Source organism: Astyanax mexicanus, chromosome 5, assembly GCF_023375975.1.
Source record: "Astyanax mexicanus isolate ESR-SI-001 chromosome 5, AstMex3_surface, whole genome shotgun sequence".
NCBI lineage: Eukaryota > Metazoa > Chordata > Actinopteri > Characiformes > Acestrorhamphidae > Astyanax > Astyanax mexicanus.
Window position 1 is genome coordinate 40468552 of NC_064412.1, and position 18727 is coordinate 40487278.

Genomic DNA, 18727 nt, shown 5'->3' on the forward strand with positions numbered 1-18727 from the left:
TTCTCAGCACTGCAGTGACACTGGCATGATGGTGTATGTGGTGTTAGTGTGTGTGTTGTGCTGGTACAAGAGGATCAGACACAGCAGTGCTGCTAGAGTTTTAACACTACTGTGAACACAGTGTTTAAAACCTCCAGCAACACTGCTTTCTGATCCATTCCTGCCAACACAAAGGAGCATTTTGCTTTGATACCAGCTTTTCTCACTCTTGGCATTCTGTCAAGTCTTCTATTCTTGTGCTGAGTTGTTGCAGGTTTCTTCCAACCTAATAAACTTCTATGAACAGATCTGTTTTCACTGGTTTGAGAGCCCAATAATAAGCAAATGTTTTTTAAAACAAGATTAACTTACCAAAATCACAAGAACTGAGTCAAGAACCTAAGAATTTACACAATTTTAAATGTTGCCACCTCTTTTAGACAGTTCTTTCTTGTAGTCCTTGTACATTATTTTAAAGCTGTCAGTATTTTTTATTAGCTATTAGCTAACCCGGCTTTAAGCATCTCCTCCAGTATTGCACTCTTCACAGTGGCTTTCCCTGGTTAGCTTTTCAGTTTACTTGCATTTCTCCATATTGGACCATATTGAAAGTAATGCATCTCTTTCTTCAGCAGGCCACTGATTCTTCACTGCCACTGTATTTGCTGCAGTCCTCTAACTGTAAAGCAATTTTACGTGGTATTGCTATATCCCCATCCTTTGGCCACTTTAATCACAGATTCGTTGGATCCAGACCAGCAATATTAAGGGACCAGAATGGCATCAGTTTTTCTGGCACAGATCCTGTGATTTTGCAGTGGGAAAACGCAAAACCTTTTAGGAATTTGGAATCAGAACCGACATCACGTCAGTGGAGCAGCATTATTAGTCTGCTTCATGAGATATAGCCTGGGATAGTTCTCCAACAGTGTTGAGGGAGTTCAGAGGTGCTTAATGCTTCTTGACTTTTTTCATTTCCTCTAGAGTCCAGCTCTTCCTAAAACATGTGTTTAGGTCTGGTGATTGTGGAGGACAACTATGTTTTTGTTTACAATATAATTCCATATGTGTTCCTTCATAGTTTATAATAAAATATTATAGGAATTAGAGTGAGCCCTGACAGTGTGAGGCCAGATCACTAAGTCAAACTACAGACTTAAAAGTTCAGTTTGCTCCGTACTGCCTCTATGTGGCAATGGCTGGAAGAAAGTCTTCATGCATGGTTAGAGGCTGTGGTGGGATTCTTGATTAAACATGCTGTTTCTTATATTTACTTTGGCTTTTATTAGATTAAAGACATTATGTACCCAATATATTTCAAGTTCTGTATGCTCAGCCTCACTTCATTTATTAATATACATCCATATCTGCATTTCAGGCCTGCAACACATTCCAAAAAAAAAGTTGGACCATTTACCACTTTGTAATGTTGCCAGTCCTTCTCACAACATATAAAAGATATTTTGGAACAGATGATACAAAGTGATGCAGTTTTTCAGGTGTTATTTGTTCCATTTGTCAGCCCTGACCCATGACCTCTTCTTTAGTTCTTCCACAACTATGCCTTTGTAATGTCTGGAGCATGTGGTCATTTTCATCACAGCAAACATTTCTTTCAAAAAAGATCTGGAGTACTGATTTGTCTGGCCACAATACAGTTTCCACGGTGTGAAGGTCTGTCCAAGATTCCTATGAGCCCTAAGATGTCAATTCAACCTCTGAATGTGGTTAATATAAGGATTCTTTTTTGCACAGTAAAGTTTTAAATTGTATTTGTGAATGTAACTCTGTATCACAGTTCTTGACAAAAGTTTGCCAAAGTAATCCCCTGCCCATCTGGTTTCATCAGTTATTGTTGAATGATGGTTCTTAATGCAGTGCTGTCTGAGTGACCGCAGGTGTTCTGCTTAGGCTTGTGCCCTTACCCTTTACACACTGAATTTCCTCCAGATTCCAGATTTCAATCATTTTCTTTTACATTTGTTACAAACTTGAGCTCTACTGCCAATCTTTTACTTGTCAAGGCTTTTGTTGATTCTGCTGTTCACTTTACTTGTTAGAAGCAAATTTGATAAGTGAAGCATGACAGACTGTTATGAAAAACACACACGTCATATACAAAAACAAATGTTCATCTTTATTTCTAACAGTGTTATAATACCTGATGGCTCCATAAAGTCTCTAATATATTCATACTGCTCTACATAGCTATGTAACATGGCACAGGTCCTGTGCTGAGCTGCACACACCACACATTGTTTTGTTTTTTTTACAATAAAACTGACAGATTTGTACACGACTCCGTGGCACACACTAATCTTAACAGTAAGTACATCAATGAGACTGGACATAGGGACATTTTGTTACCATTGCACAGTACATTATTAGAGCTTGTGTCATCCACAGGTGTGATCATCAACATTTTTCGCCCCAACATACAGTTTAGCTATACCATTAAAACTGTTAAAATTACTGGGGTCTTTCTTTCAACATGCCATTAAAAAAAAAACTTATGAAAAATAATGTACAACAGAACGTGGTCTGATCTTTTAAAGGTGTCGCAGAGAATGTCAAACAAAACAAAATATGACTATTATATATATCCTTCTTTGGCTCACATAAATATTAACAATTTCATATGCTTTTTCTCTCAGATGAAAGTAAGACTTTGATTCAAGTTAATTTAATGGCACACACATCCAGGCATTTACAAACACACAACTAGAGCTGGGCAATATGATAATATTTTATTGTATTGTTATAAAACTTTTAAATTGTGATATATAAAGCGCATCCTTAAACATATTGTGGATTTCATTTGTGCTTAAAACACAATTTCTAACTGCACATTTGATTACAATAAGACCACCTCTTTGTTTCTGTTAGCTTCACTGATCATATAGGACATTTGTAGTTCTGTTTCTCTGCATAATTTATTATCCTCCTTTCTCCCTTTCTTTTGATTTTAATGGTCAGGACCCTACAGGACCACCACAGAACAGCTACTGTTTGGGTAGTGGGTCATTTTCAGCAATGACACTGGCATGGTGAAAGTGTGTTAGTAGTGTGTGTTGTGCTGGTATGAGTGGCTCAGACACAGCAGTGCTGCTGGAGTTTTTAAACAATATGTTCAAATATAAAGTCAAGACTGTGGACTATTCCTAGTGGTGCTGAAAATGGGGTGGTGGTCCTGTGTGATCCTGACAAGGAGAATAATAAAGCATGAAGAGAAAACTGAACGAACACACTCTGTAATTATAGAACTACAAAGTGTCTGATATGATGAGTGGAGCTAAAAAAAGAATAGTGGGTATAGAATTAAAGAGATGATCATAATGTTATGCTTGATCAGTGTATTTAAATAGCGTTTTTAAGAACCTGCGCTACTACTGCATTTTGTCTGTGCGTGAAAATTTCTTTAAATATCCTAATTCTATATTTTTTACCATATTGCCCAGCTGTGCGCTCGACTCTTACACACACATGCTCATGATACTTTGTGCACTCACACTCTAGGCAGATCACCACACACTATACTGTGGTAGTTCAGTTCATTTTGAAACAAACTCGCGCACACACACACACACACACTGCAGATGGCACAGGCACAGTCCGTCTGAATATTAACTTTGTCACTCTGTAACAGCAACACAAATTTATAGGGACAATTTCTCTGTCAACTTCTCACAAGAGCATACTGATAGGTAGATACATTAAATCCAATGGTTTCTCAGACAGGTCTTCACCCTGTGGTTGTCCGTCACTCTGCACCAATACTTTCACACTGGTGCCTCGTCCACATGCAGAAGATCTTTCTGAAAATGACTTTTTTCTCTCTCCACTGCCAAATACACAGATCAGCCATAACATTAAAACCACTGTCAGGTGAAATGAATCCCACTGATTATCTGGTTCCAGTGGCTCCTTGGGTCAAAGAGTGGATAGATTAGGCAGAGAGTGAACAGTCAGTCCTTAAAGTTAATGTGCTGAAGCAGGAAAAATGATTCATTAACACAATAGTACAACATTTAAAAATGGTAAAACAACCCAATAATCATTGTTTATGAATAAGCAAATGTGTTATCACACCATTATTGGCTGTTAATATCCATTATGTGTTAACTAACAGTGTATTCATAAAACAACAACGTCTGTGTGCAAGTTGATGTTGTGATCCTAACATTTTTTACATGATATGGTTTATTCATCCACATAAAAACTGGTTCTTCATCGTTTTCCAAACTCTTTTGTCAGGGGTGTGGAAAACAAAATGCAGTAAAAAAATGAACTTTCAATAAGATCTGTGCACATGTGAACGAGGCCTTAAATACACATTCAGACACAGCTGCACACCAACCCACAAATACACACACACACACATAATGGTGCCTACACCCATGAGTCTGGAGAAGCAGGGTAGGCCTGAGCTCGGTAGGAAGGCCTGCGTGTGGTAGAGTAGAAGTCCACATAGTTAGTGTTGCGCTTGAGCCCCTGTCTCTCGCTCACCACCGGGTAGTTGAGTGGCTCGTCCAGGTAAGGGTCATCATAGCCCATCGGCGACGCCAGGTACATTCCGTAAGTGTCATAGGCCCTTTGATTCGGCTCATCTGAGTAGTACAGTTGGCTCTGCTAGATGGAGAAAGACAGTGTGAGAGTAGAGTGAGACATACAAGCATATATATATACTGGTTTAGGATGGTGTTCCAGCAAAGAGACTCATATAACTCATAACTCTTATACTGGAGTGTATTATACATTATTCAAGAATGCCTTACTGCTCAGTGGACACTATTGGTGTATATTATGGATAAATTGAAACTGTTACTAACATAATATGACTTGATTGACCTTGGTAATTTTTTTATCAGGTGTATGTTTGGAAAATGCTCACCTGTGGCCTTTGAGGTTCCTCAAATGAAGGGGAGGGGAATGAGCTTATGAAATATGCAGAATTCTTTCCTGACCCTAAACACAAAAACATGACATTTCCATTTCAGTAACCTCTTATCATTGGTAAACGGCAAATCGCTACATTATAAAGGAAATGTGAACATTGTATATGGGGCTCCTTGTGCATAGCAAGGGAGTAACAGATGTAATGAAGGCGACATACAGAGAATACTGATTGGTCTCATCTTGTGCTCAGTAGACCTATCATTGTGTTCTGTAGGTGGGATTTACATCCTTATTGGTCTGTCTAGATGCTCAACAGACCTATAAGTGTGCTCTTTGAGCGGGATTTACACTTAACCTCTCTCTTTAAAAACAGTGGAGTGCTGAGTTTAGTATATCACAGGATATACGATAAATGGTCTGGTGTTTTTTTTTTACAATCATTCATTTCTAATTACAGTTTAGGCCTACCTTTGTACAGATTTTTGTATCTGTTGGTGTCATTAATAGTTATAAAGTTGCATAGAAGACTGAGCCCTCCTCTCTTTGACAATACCACAGTGCTGAGTTTAGTTCTAAACTAAAGATATAAAGATATAAAAATGCATTGCTCTTGCTTGTATCACCCAGTGTTTGCCTGTATGTTGGACAAATGACTGTAAAACATGTTGAGTTAAGTTTACAGCTATGATTATTTTACTGGTATAGTTCATCTTATTTCTATTAGCTGTTAGCTCTGCTGCTCTATGAGGCCAAAACTTCCCGTGGACTTTACTGAAGTTATAACACACCACAACAAAGCAATAAAAAAAAGAGTTTTTTTTTAATGATGACAACATTGTGTGGTGGGGTTTGGGGTGGGTGATGTGGCAGCAGGGTGCCTCCTTAAAATGCGTTTTTCTAGGGTGACATGGTTAAACATTGTTTAAATATTTTTTTTTGTGTCCAAAGACATCCTCCTTCCATATTTCATCCTCCTCTCACAGGTAGCTTTTGTAAAATACTAAAATGGTAAGAAAATGTGGATTAAAAAGTTAATAAAACCAGCAGCCTTTGCAGCATGTTCATTAATAGTGTTTCTTGGGCTTTAACTACTAAAAGCTAGACAGTGAGCAAGTTCCATAGCTCTTCACCATCTACACAGCCAGAAAAGACAAAATAATTCACTATATTAACATAAATCCAGGCTATAATTACATGTTATCTACCAATTTTGTAAAGATATGGAGGGATGGAGTTCTGTCAAAAAAACACATCATAGCTTTTAAAAACGTCCTTTCCATGCAATTACCTAGTCTTTTTGGTCATGCAACAAACAGCAAAAGCAACGAACAGCAACAGCACCAAACAATAAAAGCGGAGAATATTTAGTATCTGACTCTCTCAGAACGTTAATCCTCTAACTACAAATCAAAAACTGGCTTCATCTACAAATTAGAGGAAAGGTTAAAGAAAAACGTGGGAAAAAAATCACATTATTACTGTTATTTAAGCAATTCACCTTTAGAATTAAATCTTGGGCTGGCTGACTTTATATCAGTGACCGGATTTAACATCGCTATTAACCTATTTGTATGTAGATGTACATGATGTGCAGTTCTCTTGCAGCATTTACAATCATTCAATTCAAATTACAGTTTGGGCCTACCTGTGTACAGATTTTTGTTTCTGTTCGCGTCGCCATAATAGTTATAAAGTTGCATAGAAGACTGAGCTCTCCTCTTACTCAGCCGATGTTCCCTTATTCCCAACATAGCAGGAGAAGAAGTGGCACTACCACCTAAACACATTTAACACAACATATAATATTCATATTAATATTAATATTATTGAACCATCAATGCATGATGTCACATAAATAACCAAAAACATAAAATGTAAACATGTAATGAGAACATTTTATTAAAATAATGAACTGTAAAAAAGGTAGCCACTAGGGACTCACCGAATTAACCTAAGTAAAAAGGCTAAATAATTGTGACAGAACAATGATTTATTTATTTAATGTAGAGTTTACACTAATGTTTGGTTTTAGCTGCAATGGTTTTTAAATGAACTTTCAGACCTAGGGCAAAAATTGATCAAAATTAGCCAAAAACAGACAGGAGGCTCCTTATAGCCACAGGGCCATGTGAAGACTAAGGTCACACAGAGACTTTAGTCTGTCATCAACTCTTTTAGCTATTACAACTAAACAGTACAGCCCAATCCCTTGTTTCAATTAAAAAGCCTGCTAAACAACACAGGGTAGTGTAAAATATATATATAGCAGAAACAATATATTGTTTAAAATCTGCGTAAAAACATGTCTGACATTTGGAATATTTTTCGATTTGGTTCTATTCAGTTTTAAAATTTTAGTTTCAGTGCATCACTAGTAGCCACTCTGTTTTAACACCCTCATTTTTGTTCTTCTCACCTGACTGAATGACTGGTGACATCTGTAAGTTGCTTGTTGGCAGTGTGGGCTGGGACCGGTACCGGTCTCGCTCTAGCGTTGACACTGGTGTGACAAAATGGTTCTGATTCCACCCATCCTGATAAAGCACATCATAGAAGCACATGACAAAAGCAACAAGAAGCTAGAACTAATTTCTAGAATCATATTTGAGGGACCACTTACCTTTTTATAGATGTTACGCAGATCTCTGTACTGCCACAGAGTATTCAGTACCTGTGCTGCAGCCTTGACCACTTTCATAGAGTACCTGAATGTAAGAGTGGAGTGTAATCAATCCAACACGAATATATCAGGATGAACAGAAGAGCATCAGCTATTATTACAACAGTGGTTTGAATTAATTTGGCAATTTTATTTTGGACTAAAAAGTCAAAGTAATACAATAAAGTGCAAATCGGTCACACATTTTACAGACACATCCTGTAGTAAAAATTCTTTACCTTATCTCTCTAGGTAAAACTAATTCTAGCCATTCAAGTTTTAGGTTAGTAAAAATATAAATAATGATGATAATCTTATTTTTGACATTCCTACCTCTCCCCCCGGCCTCGGCTGATGGCAACCAGCTTGTCAACCCCACCTGCTTGAGCAAGTGCACGGGCGTTTTCCATATTCCTACTGGTGACTTCATGCAGTGCACAGCACACAGCTGCCACAGTCTCATCAGACAGTAGCGAGGGTCCGTGACCCGGAAGGCGTGTCACCAGATCTGGCATGGCATACTTTCCTATAAGAATACAGATGAAAATCTTTGTCATGGCTTATGCAGAAAATAGAAAACTCATCATATGCCCATAGTGACATTGGTATCAACACTAGGGATCACCAACATGCTGTGTTTTCCCTTTTAAACTAACACTCAGTGTTAGTTTAACACTAAGAGTGTTGAATTAAGACTAGCAAATTTACTGTGTATCTAACAGCCCTTTTAAATGTACATATTATAAATATTTAATGGGCCCCACTAAGAATCAATATACTGACCAATCAGCTCCTTATTCCTGGCGTCCAGAGCCATGTTGCGCAGTGCGGTTGCCACAGAGCACACCACCCTGTCATTATCCATCCTCAGCAACTCCACCAGTATGGGCAAACCCTTCTCCTTACGCACTGCCGCTCGGATATAGGCCGCAAACTGACCACACACACAGAAAGAGAGGTGATCTCCTAAAAGATTTAGTTTGGCATTTGGAAAAGCTTCTTTTCATTCTGAGTGTGTGAAACCTTAGACACTCACATAATTCAGTTCTATACTGTGGACTGTGACTGTAATGTGTCAGCGTACAGCAGTGGAACTGCGTGTAGCCTACCCTCCAGCTCCCAGCCGAGAGGTTCTGCAGTGACCCAGCTGCTCCCTCTAGTGTGGCCGGGTTGGAGCTTTCCGCCAGCAGGGTGAGGTAAGGCTTAACCACTGATGGGTGCCACAGCATCTCCGCCCCCTTCGGACTGCCAGAAAAACCAGGGATAGGTCCAACTCCATCCCACTGTGTGGAGAAAAGAGTATAGAGCTACTTTGAGCATCTCTGTTCACTTTAACAGTTGAATTAAAATAGAAAAGCTTAAATCAATAAAAACCTCAGCAGTTGTATTAATTTTTATGTTAAAGACATCTTTCTTTTAGGGCTTCACAATATATGGTTTCAACTTTGTCATCGCAATGTGTGCATGTGCAATATTTACACTGATCATTTGTACGGACATATCTTACAAATATATATTATACATGCCCAAAATCTTTTCATTGGTCCAAACTCTGATTCTTTGATATACAGAGGGAGTTCTGGTGATTTCTGGTGTGAAATGTTTTAATATATTTGTATTTTTAAATATCACAATATACAGTGCTTTGCAAACGTTTTAGGTAAATAAGCACATTACTCAAAACCATTAATCTCAGCAATAAGAGTGTTTCTGTTTAAAAAATACAATCCACATATTATTAGAATTTATATAAAAAAACAAGTAAAAACAGTAAAGAGTGACAAGAATTTTAATTTTGAAGAAAGTAGTTCATATCCTGTGAGCTAGTATAAAAAAATGAGTCCAGATTTATCTTGGATGCCCCACAGCCAGAACCACAGTAAATTCCATCAGCAGCTTACCTCATTTAACATCAATAACCTTGATTTACCAAACCAACTGTTGATATTACGATCTAGACTCCAAAATGAGACTTTGAACATTGTTGTTTAAAATCACTACTTTTTATATACCGGTACTTTTATTGTTTTTTTTTTGTTGTCATATTCACAAATGCCTAATTCTTTTTTCCCTAATATTGTGCAGCCCTAGCCACCATATACAGTATAACAATCAAGATGCCTTATATATCCAGAATATTTTTTAAAGATGTTTTAAAATCACATTAATAATTAAATATATATACATGACATATAAAGGTTCAATATTTGCTTTATTTTCTGAAATTCGTTTCCAGGTTACAGCTGGGTGTGCATTTAAATGTCACACTGCTGTGCAATGGATATATTCAACTCTAGCAGAAGATTCTTGGGTTTGGATGAAAATTCTAGGTCTGATTAAAGCTACAATTACAGGAAAGAAAGATTAGTAATTTTAATTAAATCTGGGCTTGCCTGCTGGTCCTGCCAGGATCTTTTCTTCTTCTTCTTCCTCAAGCCCCAGCAGCTGTAGTCCACCTGTTTGTTAGAAGGGTCATTGCCCAGGAGTGTGTCCAAGTCCTGGGTGCCCATCAGCCGAGAGGGGGGCATCTCCAGCTCGAGACGATATGACAGGTTCCTCAAAGTGCACACACAATTTTCCACAATCTGAAAAGAGACAGATCAAGGACCAATAATTAAAGACAGTCATCTGGGTCATTACAATCTACTAAAAACCAAAACAGGGTTAGAGAACCCTAAATGTCTCTCCTCCACCAGAAGGTGGTGCTCTTACACAGAAAAGCACTTACAATAAAAGCAGTATAATTCTGCAGTAATGAAGCAATGTGGGAGTGATGGAGAGGAAGGCGTGGGATGCTGTGCTTCCTCTTTAAGAAAAAAGCGCTCTGCCAACCACAAGCTGCCTCCAATCTCAGATTAATGTGTTTTAACCTTCCTCCAACCACAAATCATGCTCTTCTGACATCAGCAACTGACAGTAATGCAGTTCAGGTTCACTCATCTCTCCCACGAGAAGACCACTAGAACATAACAGACAGTACTCTGCTCTTTCACACATACACTGGTACCTGCATTATTATTAATATTGTATTTAGCACGGTGGGTTCCAGTATAAGGTTCCACTCAAAACAGGACTCCCCAGATTTGACCAAAATAGTTAAGTCCACATGTTCAGCGTCATAGCCTGAGATTGGCTTCAGAAAATTAAATGCACGAGTGCTGCCAGCATTTCAGCAGAGGCTGAAGAAGTAGCAGGTCAGCCTGCAGTGCTCAGACCATACACAGCATACTGCATCAACTCTGTCTGCATGGCCCGTCTCTTCTGAAGCTGACACACAAGAAAGCCCGCAAACAGTTTCCTGAAGACAAGCAGTCCAAGAGCACGGTATACTGGACCCATGTCCTTTAGTCTGACGAGACCAAGATAAAACTGTTTGGCTCAGATGTCCAGGATGTGTGTTGTCAACCTGGTAGGGGAATCAAGACAACTGTCCATTGCCTACAGTCAAGCATGATGGTGGCAGCATTATGGTCTGGGGCTGCCTGAGTGTTGGCGGTACAGGGAAACTCGGCCACATGGCAGTTTTCCAACACAGTAACAACCCCAAACACACCTCCAGTAAGCTGAAGATCTTTAAACCTAAAACCAATTAAGCACCTCTGGGGTCCCTCCAACCTAAGATGCAGGAGTGCAAGGTGTCTTAACATCCACTGGCTCTGTGATGTCATCATGGAGGAGTGGAAGATGATCCCAGTAGCAACCTGTGTAGCTCTGGTAAACTCAATGTGCATCAAATTGTGACACTTTGGGCACAATTTAAACATGTGCACTGTGAGGTGTACTCACTTGTGTTTAGACACATTAATGGTTGTATGTGATGAGTTATAAAGAAAATCTATACTGCTATACAAGCAGCAAACTGACTACGAGTTTAATTTCTATAGTGCTGTGTCATAACAAATGTGAGGGATGTACTTACTTTTAATGGATACTGTATAGAGTAAGTTCCTCTAAGGTTTTTCTATCTTTTTCTATATCACTTTTCTTTACTATATCTCCAGCCTTGTGATATCATATGAACTCAGTCTGCAGTGTAAGGAGCCCCCTCTGTTGCTATAAGCAGGTAATGCAGCTTCAGTTTGCTGTTAATCAAAGCATTACTGCATTATTGATAAAAACTAATATTACATTAATGCTAAAATACAATTTGTCTTACAGCCCTAATATACACTGCCTGGCCAAATAAGGTCACATTCTTTAATATTTGGTTCGCTGTGGCATAATGTCCTCAAGCTTCTGTAATATCACCACCCTAAATTTTCCCAAGATTTGTATTGATGACTGCACAAAGTGTCCTCTTACACATTCCAAAGATTCTCCATAGGCTTCAGGTCTGGACTCCACGTGTGACAATAATGATCTCAAGCTTACTGAGCCACTCTTTCACAATCTGAGTCTGATGAATCTGGGCATTGTCATCCTGGAATATTCCTGTGCCATCAGCTGACTTCATTCTTTGGGCACATACTGTTGCTGAACCTAGACCTGACCAACTGCAGCAACCCCAGATCATAGCACCGCCGCCATAGGCTTGTACAGTGGACACTACGCATGATGGGTGCATCACTTCAATCACCTTCCTTCTTACCCTGATGCTCCATCACTCTAGAACAGGATAAATCTGTCTCATCAAACCACATTGCCTTATTTCATTACTCCAGAGTCCAATCTTTATACTCCCTAGCAGACTGAAGCTGTTTTTGCCAGTTAGCCTTTTTTCTGACAACAACACCACAACATAATGTTTCCCTACTGTCTTTTTAATAACGTGTTGGACAGTTCTTAACAGCTAACTCCATTAGATGTTTTCCCTGCTTAATGCAAGCCAAATATTTGCATGGCAATAACAGATTAACATCTTTTTCAGGAACACAGGATGTGTCTTTCCACATGGTTGTTTAACAAATGAGAATCTACACACTGCAAAAAAACATAATCAATCACCCATGCTGTAATTATCCAATGGAAGGCTTTTACTTTTTGCTTTGTTAATTTTTTTTTTGTGCTTATTTCTTAGTACTAGAATTTATACTGTAATTGGTAGTACTTGTAGTCCTAGGGTAAGTGCAACTTCTTGTTTCTCTGTGCATATGGCAATTAAATATATTCAATCTAAAAGTCCCTTTTCCAGATGCTAGTTAGCTAAGATGTGTGTCGCTTACCTTGCTGTCAAAGTCAGAGGTGTTGATACACGTTTTAATGATGTAAAGCAGAGAATCAATCAGTCCCTCACAGCAGCGCATCTGCCTACGAGCTTCTTCACCAGCTGAACTAAGGTTTCTGTCACACACACACACACATATAATCACATTATATCATTGTTTATTGTTACACTGTGTATATATTTTTAACCATAAAGAATATAGCCGATAACCAATGGACATTTTAGGTAAATTCAACATTAAAAAGCGTCTTTGAGTTTCCTGAAAAGCGCTATAAAAATAAAATGTATTATTATTAACATTTGGTTAACAAGGCAGTAGGGGTGTGCCATATCGTATCGTATGTGAAAATTGCCAAACATTTTGAATATTGTGAATGATATTATACCCTAAAATATTGTGGCATATCACCCACCCCTAATAACCTAATTATCACATCAGGATACTACTTTTTTGCCTTTTTTAGCAAAAGAAAAATTCACACTGTCTAATTACCCATTATATATCTACTAGAGACAGATTATATCTGTGCAGTATCATTTATTTTACTTTAATCTTGGATAAATGGAGATATATGGAGTGCATTATTATTAGCATCATGACATTCTGGATCATTGACTTCTGTTACAAATCTGATTTGAATATCTCAGTAAGCCATATCATATTGCATGCAATAATAAAATTCTCAATAATTTTTCTTATTCAGTGTTTTGTCATATCTCCAAAAGTATCGTTATTGTGAAAATAGCATGAAATATCGTGATATTATTTTAGAGCTATATCGTCCACCCCTACAAGGCAGTAAGTAGTTGCTATTGTGAACTGATATCAGTCACAATGGAGGAGCAGGTGACAAGCAACAGTTGTTTACTACCTCAGCAGCAACCAGCATGACAGAGAATATACAACAAGAAAAAATCTTGCTCATGTTCATGTGCATTCAATGCTCTTAACCTGGCAACCCATGTAAGCTTTGTAAATGGGGAGGAGGGGGCAAAGCAAACAACTTCCTCCAGTAGCCATTTTAAACACTTGCTGTTAGTACATATTTCTGTAATGTTACTTGGATTTATTCTAATATTAGTGTTTAGATATGCATCTTTAAATTAAGAACAGTAGAGAGCAGTACCTGAGGCATCCCGTTGTGTTCCTCAGCACTAGCGAGGAATGCAGTTTGAGCTTGTGGTCCTCTCTTTGGGGGGCTGCACCCCACCCTGAATGAGGGATAATCACTGTGTTCGTGAGAGGACCAAGTGCATCCCGCACAATCGTCATCTTCACGGAGTCACATGACGACAAGTTCCATAACACACCTGTGCGCAAGATTATACACAGCATGAGGAAAGTGCTTATCCAGGAGAATAAAATATGACATAGTACAATGCAATACGTTAACAGCCCTATTCATATAATAGCACTGTGACTGTTGCTCTACTTTGTTGGATGATAACAGGGCTTGTTGTAAATTTCCAACAGTGGTAATTGTACTGTACACTCAACAACCCACAGCAAACACATAATCTGCGTATTTGTAGAACGCTGCTAACCGACTTAAAATAGACTTCTCTCTGATTGCCTCAGTAACAGTGCAGTATGCGTGTATGGGTTTGTATGTTTGTACTGGCTTTAGCAGTGTTGGAGAAGCCAGTGAAGCAGTAGAAGGTGCTGAGCCAGGGAAGGATCCAGCTTGCCAACATGTAAACTGAAACATTCAACACTGTGTTTGTGTGTGTGGGTGTGTGTATGGTGTGCTTGTGCGTTTAGATTTGTCAGCCTCGGCTTCCGTTAAAACAGCTTGTCCCTCTTCATTAATCAGAGCTAAGACCCAGATACACTGCTTTTTCCTCTGTCCTTGCTGCACCACACAACACGACACGACATGCTGTGTTAACTCATCTACTTACATAACCAAATATTCATATTAAGCACGCAATACTTTCATTTTAGTCTGAACCAAAACAGAAGGTGTGAAATTTATAATTTTGTCTGACCAATAGAGGTGTACTCACTTCGGATTAACTTAACCACTACCCAGGTTGTCAGGATTTTAAAAAGTAATTTTCTGGATGGTTATTGATATTGGACCAATTACAGGAAGCTGAGACAGGCTATTGCCACCCATTAAACAACAGAAGAAAAAAAAAGAAGCAGTGTTGTGTCAAAACCAAAACCTGACAGGGAGGCAGAATTCAGCATAACACCTGGAAAGGCAACTCGCCAAAGTAACAACATTCTAACAGAATAGGGAGACTACGACCACAAAAATGATGATAACAGCATGTTGGCCTGCATGGATAAAATCATATCATACCAGAAACGCTGCTTACATTTTTTCCCCCCTTTTTTCTCCCCAATTTATGTGGCCAATTGTCCCACCCATTCCTCTGCTAGCCAATTGTATATCTCCCATCACAAGTGATGCCTTAACACAAGGAGGATGTATCGCACACCTCTTCCAACACGTGTGAAGCCAATCACCGCCACTTTTCAAATAGCTGCTGATGCAGCACTGCTGAGTAGCCAGTGCGCTCGGAGGAAAGCACAGTGACTTCGTTCTGATACATCAGCTCACAGATGTCTTTTGCTGATTGACATCACCCTTTTAGAGTGATGTGGGGAGAGAGCAAGGCCAATTGTGCTCTCTCGGGACTCTGGCAGCTGATGGCAAGTTGCGTGACCGGGGATTTGAACCACCATCTCCTGAAAGGCTGCTGTTTTAAAGGAGCTCCTGCACAGTGAATTCCAAAAGCTGTGTTGCTTAATGCTCAAATGTTTATATCCAAACAAAATAATAAAAAGCAGCTAATGCCAGAGGCTTTTGCAATCCTACACTCAGAGAAGTGAAGCACTAAACTGTGCAACTGATCCACTTTTCAGATGTTCAGAGTTCTGACACGTGAAAACAAACAAGTGATAATAAGCCCCTTCCCCAAACAAGCCCAGAATCACACCAGGTTAAAAACTAATTTATTTGGGATTAAGTCTGAAAACACCTTTACTTAACAAGCTATAACAAGCTATAGACACTAACCAGTGACGAGCTCCCGCACTTCAGTTTCTGACGTCTTCCTCAGCAGGCGAAGCAGAGCTGGGATTCCGCCGGCGTTCCTCACACACACCTTATTGTCGTCAGTGGCTTTGCCAAACACCAGGTTCCTGAGAGCTCCGCACGCACTGCGCTGCACTTCCAGAGTTTTGTGATCCAAAAGATCTACCAAGTGCTGGATCCCTCCGAGCCTGCACACCTGAAGCACCAATCAGGGTTACACGCTCGTTTGTGCAGATATGACAGTGCCCAGTATAGAAAAAGAGTGTCGGATGTGTGTATGAATACCTCAGACTTGATGCGGTTGTCTCTGTAACAGAGGTGCTGAACATATGCTGCAGCGTTGGCCTGCACTGAGGGGAAGTGATGCTGCAGCATGCGTATCACCTCTGGCAGTTCAGGATCTCTCCAGGCAAACTCCCTATACAAACACACACACACACATAATACAGGCACATATTACCAGACTCCTTATAAATATCTTAATTTTTTCACCATGAAATATCTTAATATTTTATGTAATGCATTCATGTAATTTCTAGAGATGCAACTGCATATGTGAAAAGATAACTAGCTACATATGACTTGAGTAGCACTGCGTGATATGTTTAGCTTAAGCAAGCTAAATATATATCAATAATAGCACAGTTAATCTAAATGTCTGATTAAAATAACACTGCTGATCTAAAGGTTTGACTACAATTGCACTACTGATGTATATTTATGATTAAAATGGCACTGTTGAGGTAACAAGCTAGCTAACAGTGATTTTATGTGTGTTTAGAATAACACTGCTGTGATAAATTCATGATTAGAATAGCACTGATTATATAATGAAGTGTAAGTTCTGTAGCTAATTGCTCTTTGTTGAGGCAAGGCAAAAACAAAATCAGGATTTGTTGCTTAACCTATTTATTTGTGACAGAAGTGGCCAAAATAGTGTCTGCTATTTGGCTTTAGGAAGTTTAATTTCTGTGCATCCCTAGTCATTTTTGTCATTTTCCTTTCCAGGATGGTTTACCGAGGATCTTTGTGGATGCTGTCTATGGATGGTGATCGTGTGGCACCGATGTTATTGTCAAGGGCAACCGCATGTCTGCCATAGTTGGACTCTGCCTGGCGGTAAAGTGTGGAGCGATACGTGTCACTGTGTGAGGGCACTGAATATGCCCCCCGCTGGTAGCGCAGGGTACTACACTGACTGGTGGTTCTTGGCAAAGTTCCTAACCCTGGAACAGAGAGAAAGAAACACAAATTTCAAATAAGTAGACCTGAAAAACATACAATAAAAGCTATTAAAAGCTAATTTCAGCTCCTCACCACAGAGGAATTAAAGGTTGGAAAATAATAATGAATTGCTGTACAAGCCTTTAACTCTTCCTCTTGTAACTCTGATCCAAGGGGACAGATTACACTCGAAAACAAGTGGTGTACAAATAAGAAATTGGATTGGGACATGATATTCAGGTCTAGCACAACAACAGAACAGAATTCATTAGTTTGTTTGATTTTGTTTACTCCAACTAAGATGCCTACATTAAAATTTTCTGTTTGCCATCATTCAGACAGAACTTTTATTCTCTTTTATTATTTATTTTCTCTAGCAGTGTCCATATAGAAAGATGAACTATCCTGTTCCCCCTTTTTAAATGGTATATTAAAAGAGTAATTTAAAATAACCAAATTAATTTGAATAAACTGCCCAGCACTACCTGAAACCTGAGTTGGTTCCCCAAAGCACCCATTCCCACTTCTAACATGAGCTTATCTTCCAGTTGCTCTTACTATTATTCCAGTCTGGTCATATTCACACATCCAATCTGGTGGCCACTGGCTTCTGAATCCAACTGGCTAGTAAGGCGGTAAAAAATAGTGCAATGCTTTGTACTTCAGAAACAGTTTCATACCTGTGTTCCTGGAGAGAGCACTCTGGGAGCCATGGGTAGGGCTCTGGTAGAGTGGGTTCTGAAAGGTTCTGTCCTCATACACAGGGGTTACGTGGTGGTCCGGAGAGCGGGTTTCTTGGGCTAGCTGGCTGTGCTGACTATAAGAACTCTGCAGACCTGTATCAATACAGGAGAATCAAATTCACATATGTACACATGGACAGCTTGCTACACGTCTAAAATAGGCCAATCAGCTAAAGTAAAACAGACTGAAGTAAGATAATGCATGAAATTCACACACAGTCTTTAAAGAAGTTCACCAATTATTTGAGGACTTAGCAGTTTGGGGATGGACTTTAAATGGATGCTTTACCCATCTCATGAGAAATTAAATATTAAATGTTCTTGCATACTTATAGTGACCAGACCATCTATTCCTTTACCGTCTGCTGTATTATAATTCTTTCTTTTTTTCCATAACTGAGACTGAGATCCCATTTATACCGCTCTTTACATTGTAGTTACAAAAGATTTGCTGTATGCCATTTGTGATTTACATTTTGGGCATGTTTTGTATATTGTATACAATGTATATTGTATCTATCATACTTTTATTATAGAACAAATAATCTTTTTATTCATTTGCACGGGATATCTCTGCATAAACTTTTTAAAAATAAGACTACACAATGCCTTGTCTGAATTTTTGTGCCTCTGAGGAGTTTTTTAGCTCGGATTTAAGTTAATATGGCATTTAATACCTGAGGTTTACCACAGACTTGTACGTTCCAAGGTATCTGTGCCATGTACAATAAAACTCAATGCCTTCTTGAGCGCCTCTATATTATATAAATGCTGTAAAAAATATTTTACACAGGACATTATATTTATTTAAATGGTAATATGCACAGGAATTACACATTGTCTCGTTTTTTTAGATTTGATGTAAATGGCTCTTGTAACTAAAATCGCATAGAAATGTTTGTAATAACCTTTCCATGCAAAATTAATCTAGGCTCTTGTCTTATATTCCTTTACCACACTTTTTAGTTTTAAAACTATGGTAAATGGTCAGACTTCACAAGGTTTTATCTGAAAG

General features: G+C 38.8%; 1 protein-coding gene across 3 annotated transcripts in view; it reads right to left on the reverse strand.

Annotated features, from left to right (window-relative positions):
* Positions 1–2095: 2095 nt before the first annotated feature.
* Positions 2096–18727, reverse strand: part of pkp4 (plakophilin 4) — a 51888-nt gene continuing 35256 nt past the window's right edge. For 2 of the 3 annotated variants that reach the window (XM_022675255.2, XM_007248824.4), the window contains exons 8-22: positions 17650–17805; positions 16764–16971; positions 16031–16163; positions 15728–15941; positions 13826–14009; positions 12697–12814; positions 9928–10119; positions 8644–8817; positions 8318–8468; positions 7868–8060; positions 7496–7580; positions 7292–7409; positions 6521–6652; positions 4871–4944; positions 2096–4608 (exon numbers count right to left, since the gene is read on the reverse strand). In XM_022675255.2, the coding sequence (XP_022530976.2) occupies positions 4369–4608; positions 4871–4944; positions 6521–6652; positions 7292–7409; positions 7496–7580; positions 7868–8060; positions 8318–8468; positions 8644–8817; positions 9928–10119; positions 12697–12814; positions 13826–14009; positions 15728–15941; positions 16031–16163; positions 16764–16971; positions 17650–17805 (2372 nt within the window). In that variant the 3' untranslated portion in view covers positions 2096–4368. The remainder of the gene's footprint in view (positions 4609–4870; positions 4945–6520; positions 6653–7291; positions 7410–7495; positions 7581–7867; positions 8061–8317; positions 8469–8643; positions 8818–9927; positions 10120–12696; positions 12815–13825; positions 14010–15727; positions 15942–16030; positions 16164–16763; positions 16972–17649; positions 17806–18727) is intronic. The other variant, XM_015605723.3, reaches the window with a different exon arrangement.